This window comes from Patiria miniata, unplaced genomic scaffold, assembly GCF_015706575.1.
Source record: "Patiria miniata isolate m_02_andy unplaced genomic scaffold, ASM1570657v1 HiC_scaffold_9, whole genome shotgun sequence".
Classification (NCBI taxonomy): domain Eukaryota; kingdom Metazoa; phylum Echinodermata; class Asteroidea; order Valvatida; family Asterinidae; genus Patiria; species Patiria miniata.
Genome location: NW_024037076.1, coordinates 14669230 through 14681419, shown reverse-complemented (window position 1 = coordinate 14681419; position 12190 = coordinate 14669230). Strand labels below are relative to the sequence as shown.

The 12190-nt window shown below is 39.0% G+C and overlaps 1 protein-coding gene across 2 annotated transcripts in view; it reads right to left on the bottom strand.

Moving 5' to 3' along the window:
• Positions 1-1087: 1087 nt before the first annotated feature.
• Positions 1088-12190, bottom strand: part of LOC119721014 — a 35240-nt gene continuing 24137 nt past the window's right edge. For both annotated transcript variants that reach the window (XM_038190878.1, XM_038190877.1), the window contains exons 13-18: positions 9210-9284; positions 8876-8947; positions 5235-5291; positions 4477-4655; positions 2314-4203; positions 1088-1902 (exon numbers count right to left, since the gene is read on the bottom strand). In XM_038190878.1, coding sequence (XP_038046806.1) covers positions 1706-1902; positions 2314-4203; positions 4477-4655; positions 5235-5291; positions 8876-8947; positions 9210-9284 — 2470 coding nt within the window. In that variant the 3' untranslated portion in view covers positions 1088-1705. The remainder of the gene's footprint in view (positions 1903-2313; positions 4204-4476; positions 4656-5234; positions 5292-8875; positions 8948-9209; positions 9285-12190) is intronic.

Below are 12190 nucleotides of genomic sequence, written 5' to 3'. Positions count from 1 at the left end.
TCAAAGCCTAAATTGCACAGTACTTATGCATAATATAATTATGTTTATATAACTGACATACAGATCCTAGTCATTTGATTGGTGGAACTCACATCACATGACATTCGTTATTGCTCCCATTCACGCCGCTGCTCAAAAAGTACTATCCGCCCATGGGGAATGGGAAATACTATAGACCGCTTGCAGATGCGTTCGATAATCGACGCACGAAGGCGCGCGACGCCATGTTTTGGGACAGGAGTATATCTATCCATGCACGTTTTGTCCCATAACATGGCGTCGTGCACCTTCGCGCGTCAATTATCGATCGCGTCTGCAAGCGGCCTATTCAACAGTTAGGATCATGATGCGGTATTTGTGTGCAAATGCATGCTGGTGTGCGCGTTCAGCGTTGCGCGAAGCGCGTATTGTTCCAAAGAGCCAGCGCTACAGCGTTAGGTTCAAACATTTTCGTGATGGGGTGGTTTGGAAGAGAGAAATATATTTTCCTTCAGTTTTGTATTGAAAAAAAAAAGGTTCAAATATATCAAATGACAAAGATCTATATGTCAGTTATATAAAACAAATATTAAGTGGCTTTAAATTGTGAAATGGGAGAAATATTATCGCTCGGTAAAATCTGGACTTTTCCAGTTCACTCGGCTTCGCCTCGTGAAATGGAAAAGTCCAGATTTTACCTCGCGATAATATTCCTCCCATTCCACGCTGAGCCACTCAATATTTGTATAATATCCTCGGCGCGGTATTTGTGTACAAATGCATGCTGGTGTGCGCGTCGATCGTTGAGCGTAGCGCGTTTTGTGTAGAGCGCGCCACAGAGTTGGGTTCAAACATTTCGGGAAGGGGTGGTTTGGAAGAGAGAAATACATTTCCCACCAATTTTGTATTGAAATTGAATTTTATTTTAATTGTGTTCAGATTTAAGTAATTTAAAATATTGAAACCAAGCAGAATCTGTGGGTGAAGTGTTATAAAACAAATATTGAATGCTTTATCTCGTGGTGAAGTAAAACTAGCCTCCCTTGGTGATCCATGGAGCATTCTATTTTCCCTCGGCTTTGCCTTGGGAAAATAGAATGTCCATGGATCACCTCGGGAGGCTAGTTTTACTACACCACTCGAAGCATTCAATATTTGTATAATACACATCCCCAGACGTTATTACGATCCCCCAAAAAGATTTTCCAAGTCATAAAACTCCATATATTCATCACAACTATTTCAATTATTACAGGGGAATTTCTATTATTCCTGGGCCTATGGACATACTCTGGTATGGATAGGGTTTTACTTTAATAAAGTGTTGGTCTTTGTCCTTAGTGCGAGAACATATTAAGATTAAAATCTGTCTAAAAGCACATGTAAACGACAAGAACATTAAAACGAATGACAAAAAACGAATTTGCTTTTTCAATTCAACGCCGATTGCTTCACGAGACGAATTTCAAAGATTTTGGACGAATCGGAATGCTAACAATTTGAATTATACTGAACCTTAATGAAATTTAGTGGTGACTTTTTGAAATTCAAATTGAGAATTGAGCTTGGCAATGTTCGCGGACGAAATTAAGTATCGATAAAGGGAATTCGTGTGAAACAAGTGTTAAAATAACCGGGAAAACCTATAAAAGAGCACTTTCAGGTGAAAAGCTTTTCGAAAACTCCAGGCAAGGTTGTCAGAATTTGACCTTTTTTGTATTGTAATTCAAATATGACCTTTTGCAATGTCTGAGTAGGGTATATCTGCATAGTTCCGTAGCTCGTCATGTTTCCCGTCTTCACTATTGCTCCTTGAAACGCGAGGTCGATTGCACTGACGCCACAGCCCACCGACACCTGCCGCCAATCGAGCACAGCATCCGTGCCTCCAAAAAGCCTTTGCCCCAGACCATATGAGGCTTACTGGGAAAATAACGCAAATTAAAAAGTAATAAAATCTAACAATTATGAATAATAATAATAAATGAAATAATGATTCTGGCTGTTCAGCTAACAAAAAAGGGATTTGGATACCCCGCCTCTTTTTAAGGGCTTTTTCTCCGTATGCCCGCCTATTCAGAATCTTCTCTCTTTTTTTAATATGAAAAAAATCCACCAAAAAAATCCACCGCATGTCTCCCAAGCCTCCCCCCCCCCCCCAAATGTCAATTCCAAACTTGTCCCTTATTATATTGTACCTTAATTATGATAGTAATGGTTCTGTTAACAATACTCCATTAGGCCTACTTCCATTACCCGCAGCTCATAATGAAAGGTGCACAGCCAAGAACCCGTAGTGTGAAAGAAATATCAAGGGATAACACATGTACCTACCTAAAACAAAGAGAATGATGCTCAGATTCAGGGCAACGAGCGTGACGGCAAGAACTTCCTTTCTAATTTCACTACTGGAATGATCTTCGTTAGTTGGAAGCAGAAGCAAAGACGCCACCAAGAGGTTTAAAAAGATGGAGCCCAGCGAAAACAACTGTAGACGGTGCTCAACATCATCCTTCATCGGCCTGACTGAGGAATGGATAAGCAAGAAAGCCACGGATATGACGATGGTTGCAAACAGTGTGAAGGGATCCTCATAACCGAAGAGCAACACAAAGAGCGTCTGGACGATCTTGCGGGCGAGCTCGACGATTTCCCAGTACCAGAACTGCGGCTTGTAGTTTTCGCATAGGAAGCTCTTCCAGCTGATCATGCCGCGGCCTTGTTCTCCGGTAGCAGTAAGTGGTGCGTCGTCTGGTGCCCCACAGGGTGGACTGCTATCATTTATGGACTGCCCATTGATCGCATTAATGCTTCGATAGTTCGGAACCTGCCCTGGAAAATCAAGCAGGCTTCGCTCTCCTGATTCAACGGTCCTGCTAGAGCGCCTACTGTAATCCGCACAATCACACACATTAAAAAACTTCTTTACAAACAAAATTTCTCCAGGCTTTTCGATCCACCACAGTAGGATAAACAACAACAACGGGAATCCAATAACATAGGCCAGGGCTGCCTCGGCAGCGTGGGTAAAATCAACATGCTGTTGTGTTTCACAAACAATGGAGTAGTCAGATCTAAGCCTCGTGACATTAAATACGTCGTTCTCATCCAAGTAGAATAGGTCACAACTAGGAGGAAGAAGCGTGAATATCACACTTGACAGACTAGGATAGGACACGAAGAGCAGCATGACAACAAACAGGTTACACCTCTGCCTTGTTTTTGTTAGAGTACGTGTGATTTCGAAAGACGATGGCTCTTTGATCAACAAGTAAATTGTGGTGAAACCATAACAACACAACGCTGCACACAAAACAAACACCACAAAACTCAGCCCAAATATGAACTCGATATAAATATTAGGATAGGTGAAGTCGGGAAAGTAACATCGTGGACTGATGATTATCTTCACGACGTCAGCTTCTACCAGTCGCAAAAGTGAACCAACTTCTCTCAAGACACCTGGCCACTTAATTTCATCCAGCGCGGAGAATACCTCACCCATAACTTGGTAGAAACCGAGCAGAATTTTAGCCCTTGCAAGGAGCTTATCAACTGCTGACCGATCACCCCTGCTATTCCTGTTTAGATCCCAAACAATGATGACAATAAGCACACCTATCACTACAAGTATGACTAGGACTTCCAGCAAGAACCACTGCCAAGAGGGGCATTCCAGACAGTTGTCGAGCCAGGAGTAATACCCAGTGCTGCATTGGGTGCAAAGCCAACCCTCATAACCACTCTGACAAGTGGCGTTAATTCCATCTCCTAAAACGAAACAGGACTCGCGCCTAGGACAGGGATGCACTTTGGGTAATACCCCCGAGAAAATCTGAGTTGTTTTATCATAAGAGTCATTTTCTATGCCTAAGTTTTGGACAAAGTGTTCATATAATCGAAAGTTGTCACTCAAGTCCCACTCCCAGGTCCACCAGAAGCCAGGCAGGAGGTGTTGATACTCCCCTGAGCAGTTGAGTCCCTCCGCTGGGCACTGGTAACACTCACCGAACCGATCTCTACGAAAGTAATTATCCACACACGGACATGCGCGGAAGCCAGCATGGAGACTCTTGTTGGTACCCGTCGGGCACACCGTGCAATCTGCAGGTTGTTTACCAGGGTGGGCGATTGGAGTGACGAAGGTCCCGTTGTTACATTTGCGACAGTTCATACTCTGGCCATCGTTGGCAACTTGCCCGCTTTCGTCTTGAAAAAATCCACCTGAAAACAAAGACAATTCTTTTAATGAACTATGTTTTCCACTTTCACATGCAGCATTCTAGTTCAGGATTGGCTCCCCGTTTAGTCTGTAGATACCACAGCTTTGTGTTAAATTTTGATCTTGTGCACCTCGAATAACAACCTCATACAAACAGCAAAATGCGTACAAAGAGAACCAATTAGCTTAGCCCTAAATTTAATTTAAACAATCTAAATGTTTCCCAGGTTTTCCATTTATTAAAACAGTGTTCGATTTTCAGTAATAAACTGTACCTGGTGGACAGGCTACGCAATTGTCCCACAACGTCCCATAGAAGCCCTGGGGACAAGGTGAACACTGCCAAATCTGTGAGGGGTAGATTGGGTGACAATGAAACCCAAAGTGGTCCAGGATTTTCCCATCAGTCTTTGATAGGTTGATTGGCTGGGCAAATCCGTCCCCAACTAGTTCACTGTGGAAGGGATGAGGGAAAATATGAATATCCTACATGGACTGTTCATATATTTTATCTGTTCAACCTTATTGTGTCTTTATAATAGGACATTTTGAACACAAATACTAATATCCACGTCATTCCGTCAGTGGTGACGAAGTGCCATCAATAGTTCATGTACATTGAGTCCATGGTCTATCTCGACCAGGCAAGCATAGTACAGCTGCTCTCAGAGCACATCCTGGTCAACTAGTTCAGAATGGCTACAAGGGGTCGAAGGATATAAGCTGTAGTGGCAAAATGATGGAAATGAAAACTACTATTTCACCGTTCACATGGAGACTGATTTATTGCCAACACGTGTATTATGAAAGTACAAGCAGCCCAAGCTGTCTAAGTCACAAGTGACAGTCAGTGATTGAGATAGGTAACCAGTCTAATTCACCAGGTGACAATACTTGAGTGAGGAATTTAAACTAGTCCAACTCACTTAGGTGCAAAATTAGCGAAAAACTGTAACGCGTTTTCGGCCAATCAAGAGACGGAATGTTGGTGAGGTTTATGTATTATGATATGAAAAAACAGTATCACACTTACATCTTCAGGTCCGTCCTATTTGTGGATGGGGCAAACTTTAGAACATTGTCAACAGATCTGATGGAAGACGATAAAGAAGAAAGCATGGAACTATATAAAGGCAACCTCAAACACAGAAATACATGCTGTGAAACATCCTACCGCATCTATTTTGACGTGGGCTTAATTGTATTTGTATAACATTGATTTTTAATTGAAATCACGAGTGATTTTAAGTTGAGGATGTAAATGAAACATTTGACATTTTACGGCAAGATTAAAGATTTTAGACATTACTTTGTTTTTAATCTTCCACTTGCTTTCAAAACAAGGTCTTCATCTTCGTTATCATGCATGATAAACCATTTCGTAATAAAGGTTTTCCCGGACAATTTTGGAAAATGTGCATTTGAATTTGTAAAACAGAAATTCAATTTGGCGCTGATTTTGAGAACGACGTATATCGTGGTTTCATTTTCGCAATAACTAGCATTCGATTTAATAATAAATGAATGTGCATAACGTTTCATTTAAAGGATTACAAATACGTGATTAGGCTTTCGGTTTGACGGATGCATTGCCGATTATTACGAATGTGCAATCTATTCGCAAAAAGAAATCGATGTTTTATTGTGACACGGGCTGAATTGAACATTCCTTTTCATTTGTTATAATTTGAATTCGCATATTCTGCATTCAATTTAATTAAATTTATGCAGGCCTATACAAATCATGATTCAGCTTTCATAGATTCATTCAATTTGCTAGACATTTATTCAACGTTGTTCATTAATACACAAAATTAATGTTATAATTACATGTATTATAATTGGATATAAATTGAATTCAAACCAACATTTATCATAAATCAACAACATACATACTGGAACAACGTTAGGTATAGGGTGAAGCATGGCTTTTGTACCCCAACCTGTGGACAAATACCTACTTTTACCATACAAGTTACGAATAGGGACAAAAACGCAGGGACAAAACAGGAACATAACAAAACAAACAGGAGTAAAAATAATTATTCATCAGACATTATAAGAGTTAAGCAATTGAGTTTTCATTTTTTTGATGAATGTAGATAAAGTCAACGATAATTTAACTGAATCACTCAGCCTGTTCCAAAGGTCAATGCCCCGGTGGACAAGGCCGTTTTTCAACATTGACGTTCTACTGGAATAAACGTAAAGGTTTTGCTTTGAAACGCTTTTAGTATTATATGAATGAATATTTGAGGTGAAAGTAAAGAAATTGTTGAAACAATATGGGAGTAAATTATTTGAATACAATATGGGAGAATTATTTGAATACAATATGTTGAAACAATATGGGAGTAAATTATTTGAATACTTAAATCATTAATTAATCAATGTATTGTAGGCCTAATTGATCATGAATGTGGTTGTTCTTATATACACAAAGGTCTATTTGAAATAGGCAAATGAAATGTTGAAAAAGATATAAATCTTACCAAAATAATCTTGTAGGCATATTATTGGACGGTAAAGGGAAACATCAAGTGTCAGGGGATATCTGGGAACATTTTGCTGTTGGATCTTTGTCTTAAGTGTATTCTAATGTCTTTCTGTATTTCTTAATGTTCTCTCTCATTTTATCAGTTCGATTGCTTGGTTATATGATGCTTTCGTGGCAAATGCTGAACAAAAAAAGAACGATTGTCTTCAGCTTAGGTTTTTATATAGGATTTATCACAATAGTTGGTATGTTTCAAAAGGCTACACGACTTGGATTAGTTCAATCATCATGAATATTCAAACATTCAATTATTCAATCAAACATTTCTCATGTGTTACTTTTGTGAACACATAAATGAATTCCAATGCTTGACCAGGCATACGTTAAGTAAAACTGCACGGGAAATCGACTGCACATTTAGCGAAATAGATTAATGATAAATTAAAAGGAATACAGGATTGCGGATGTGCCTTCGATTTTGCGCTAAAATGAAATGTCAATATACTAAATGCAGTGCACATTCGGGAAATCGTACGCTGATTTTTTTACGACTGAATGCACCTTCATGGAAATTGAATTATCATTTGTTAAATAGAAACAGGGATTTGGAGCATTCATTCTATTTCGCACGAAAACGAATGCTTCTTTCACAAATTCATGTACACATTTTCCAAAATCTTCCGGGAAAACCTATAATAAGTGATTTGTATGATAGGAACATCATGTCTTGAGGGAGACAAATCTAGCCTAATACATTTTTGTCCCCAGAAGATCGTTATATTTAACATTATACGCCTTGATTTTCTTTGATCGCATGTTTATAAAACTTCAGAATAATGCTGGACGCTATAACGGCTTTGAGGTTTACAAGTCGCTCGGTGCTTCGTTTTAATTTCATGCAATGGCTGTGGTCTTAATATTCCCAAGGTATAAGAGTAATGACTGTTTTTCTGTTCTGAACAGACACGCATGATCAACTAAACTAAATTAAACTAAAAATAAGTAACCTCCAAAAAACAACTTTTTGATGCAAAGGAATATTTTTAGATCACACCGGTGCCATATTCCGTGATATGATGCAACCTTTGATTCCTTGCACCTTCATCTTCGCTAGACACGGTAGTCTGACTCTCTCACGTCGCAAAACTATGCTGGAGTCCACGTATTTACTATTTCGACGCTTGTCGTCAGCCAATCATATTGTCTGCGTAGACTTTCCCTACGCACTGAATACATGTATTCATGATTCTTGATCTTCGAGGTACCGTAATTTTTCTTTTCTGGCGCATGTTGACCAATAAGAGAGCCAGCGGCGTAGCTATGGGAGGCGTTTGGGGTACACCCCCACCCATGGAAGTGCTATTAATCGCGCAAAGTCAAAATAGTAAATATTACGTGTTCTCGGTTTGCCAGGGCATAGTCTTATGATGTGAGAGAGGAAGACTCCCCTGACTAGCCAGGATGTACGCCACTTTTGCACGAAGACGCCCTTATAGCAGCTAGTCACACTATAGTCTGAAACATTTATGCTGGTTTGCCTTCTCTTAATCCGGACCGGTTAACACTGTTGTTAGCTGCTGCTTTAGGTTATGCTTTTGCTGCTGAATGTTAAATCATATACAGGGTGAGTCACACAAAAACAGGAAACCCAAATGGCAGCACCAATGTTTTAATGAATTTCTGCATGTTACAAGAATCATTTAAATCACTCATGTACTTTTCAATAGCTACATATAGAACTTGATTAAGAATTTTAAACACAACTATAATTTGAACATTCTGTCCACGGCTCACAAAAGAAAGGTATAAGACTTCTTTTATCAAAACGAAAACAATGCACAAAGGAATTGTTTTCGTTTTGCTGTAAAAAAAAAACACACACACCTTTTTGGTGATCCGTGAACACAAGTTTTGAACTGTGATTGTGTTTAAAATTCCGTAACTTGAAAAGTATATGAGTGATTTGAATGATTCTTGTACTAAAAAAGCGTATGTATTGGGTTTTCATATCCTAGAAGTGTTCCATGCAGAATGGACTTCATTAAGAAAATGGTCCTGCCATTTGGTTTTCTTTTTTTATTACTCACCCTGTATAATGCTGTCGTTTATTTGAAAAGTAAGATCATTCGAACACCCATTAAAACAAAACGTGAACTTTGTATTATTTGCTGACTTACATATAAGAATTAGCAGCCAAGTCTTGCCACGCATCATCCGGTATTGACTCAAAATAATTGCCGTATAAGGACCTGGATACGCCAAGAGGGCACAAAGAACAAAGTCATTATAAAAAACTACATTTTGCTACAATCAATATTTTAATCATTTTCCTTTTCTCAACTCGTTGAAACTCCGTTTAAGGGATTGAATAAAACAACTTAGTATCCTTCTGGCTTATACTAAACAGGCTTAGTTAACTGAAACACCATGTAAAATGACAACAGTGAACAATTAAATGAAATGTTCTGTGTATGTTTTGACAGACATAAATCTGCTTTCGGCTTTACTTACAACTGTTCGATCGTGTTATTCACAGTAGCGAATGGTCGCATTCCTAAAGTTGAAAGATTCGTCTGGAACATGTATCTATAGGAAAGCAGTAAAGGCATGGTGTACATACACTGGATTAAGAATTGGTCGAAAAGAAAGGTTGACATTAAGAGTCTGGTTCCATGACCTCAGGATCCCCATGATGGTTGCAGACCATAAAAAAAAATGCAATAGACCTCAGTGTAATTACACCCACTTCAAAAAAATATATAAAATACTCACAACTCTCCAAGGTATTTGAGAAGCACATCTCTTTAAAGCTTAATTGCCATTATTTTTGGTACTTTGATTTCTTAAGAAATCACCCCCCGAAAGGGGCCTTTGTAACATTGTTACTAGCATATCAATTTGCGGATAGTGATCAATCGCCTAACGTAAAAGAAACGTGAAAACTGACTGTCAAATGCCAGATCGAGATGGTTTTTGAAATTACAACTTTTTTAATAAATCTAAAGAAGCATTAGCATTTACGAAAAAGTGACCACTTATAAACACTGCAGTCAAGCCAGCCGGACTATTAAAATCTAGAACCCATCGTCTGCAAGTAAATCACTCCGTCTGTAAACGTTCTCGTTTTATGCGATGTAAAATAAAAGTGAAGATCGAGGAGATCTGGGAACGAAGATGCAGGATGTGAAAGGTCGTAAGTGAAATTCATTTTTACCCACCTCCAAGTGATATTTTAATCAATTTTGTCTTGCAGAAAACCAAGATAAAATTCCAAAACGAATATTTATTATGTGCCAAACATTATAGCAAGAGAAAGGGCAACCCAGTGTGAAAGGCTGCATTCTTTCCCTTTTTTTTGTAATTGAAAGGTAGAGATGCGGTGGGGATCACATCTGACACTAGGAGTCGCTATTGATGGTGTTCTTTTTGGCAGACAAGAACGAGCGCCAAAGTTCACGACGTCTGCAACAGAAAATAGGAGGTCGTAGATTCGACTCCCCACCCCAGTAAACTTTTTTTCATTCTCGCAAGCTTTCTCTCAGATAGCATGAGCAGGCACACACAGTGATGTTAACCTCAATCCAGTGAAGATCAAAACTGAAAATGTATTCAAAGGAGAGATTAACCTTCAATATTAGGTTTTGCCCTTCACCGACGTATAAACACTGTAGACTCAAGTGTGTATACGGCACAACCTAATAGTTGAGTATGTATGGGGGACCCCGTGCAACCCCCCCCCCCCCCCCCCCCCCCACCCCTAACTTACTTTCACCAACTTTTTTGGTGCCTTTTAGGGTCCTTAATCACATTTCGGATGTTAACAGTGAAAAAAATCTGATGCAAAGGAGATATCTAAGATGGCGGCCAATATGGCCGCCAAAAAGGTAAAAATTGGGAAAAGGGCATATATCAGCCAAATAATGTGATAGAAGCAAAAATAAAAGGTAAGTTAAATGTTTTAGACCCTCAAAAAATCTTTTCTGGTATCTTTTTTTTTGCTATCATGCTTCCAATCCAAATGGCGGCCAATTTGGTGGCCAATAGGCCGCCATATTGGTAAAAAAATGAAAAAGTCATATATAAGCGTAATAGTATGATAAATCATAAATAACATTGTTCGTTATATGATTTTGACGCTCACAAAATTTCTGGTATTCCTTCATTTCTGGTATTCCTTTTTTGCTATCATGCTTCAAATGCATGATGGCAGCCGGGATGGCGGCCAATATGGCCGCCAAAATGGTAGAAAAAACATCGAAAAAAGTCATATATCAGCCAAATAGTGTGGTTTCTATGAAAGTAAAATCTACCGAAAGAAGAAGTAGAGAACCCCGAAGTATTTATCATAACCATTCACCTGTAACTGACTCCCGAGGAAAGTGGCCAGTTAATAAATAGCAGTCACGCACTTAAGGCCTTTTGTTGCACATGGAGGATTAGGTGGATTAAATACCGCTAATTGTTGGGTCCCAGATGTTGGACCTGCAATTATCAGGCATGAACACAATAGATCACCTGTAGTGAGTGGGTGCCTCAGCCAGAGTGTGGCCGGTTGCTCGGCCGGTTTGAAGAGGATTAAACTAACCGGCCGAGGTACCGGCTAGCCTGTACTTAAACCGGCCGGTGATGGAAGCCAGGCCTTACTAGGGTCACTTAGACCACCATCTTGAATGTGGAACATCTTTGCAAGTAAGAAAAATTCCAACTTACATTTTTGGCCAATATATGGCTATTCTCAAATTTGACCATTTTGGCAGCAATATTGGCAGCCATATTGAATTTGGTTCATGGTACCAAAACAAAAGAATGCATGAAATGTATTTTTAAAGGTTTAGAGCATATTTCTAATAATTAAATAAATGCATTTACCCTTTTATTTGGCTGATATATATCATTTTCCTCACATCCGCTACTTTTGGCAGCCATATTGGCGGCCATCCTGGCCGCCATCTTGAATTTGAAGCATGATAGCAAAAAAGAGATACGGGAAATGAATTGCAAGGGTAAAAAAAAAACGAATTTTATTGATGCTTTTATTACATTTTTTGATCGATAAATGACGTTTTCCCCTTTTTTACCAAATAGGCAGCCATATTGGCTGCCATATTTGCCGACATATTGGCCGCCATTTTGACTTTGAAAGCATGATAGCGAAAAAAAAGGATACCAGAAATGAATTTGCGGGGTAAAGAATATAAACTAACAATTTCATTGATGCTTTTATCACACTATTTGGCTGATATACGACTTTTTTTCGATGTTTTTTTACCATTTTGGCTGCCAAATCGGCTGCCATCTTAGCCGCCATCATGCATTTGAAGCATGATGGCAAAAAAAGGGATACCAGAAATAAATTTGTGAGGGTAAAATCATAAAACTTACAATTTTATTTATGATTTTTGGGGTTTTTTGGGCTGACATATGACTTTTTCCAGTTTTTACCAATTTAGCGGCTATATTGGCCACCAAAATGACCGCCATGAAACGAGTTT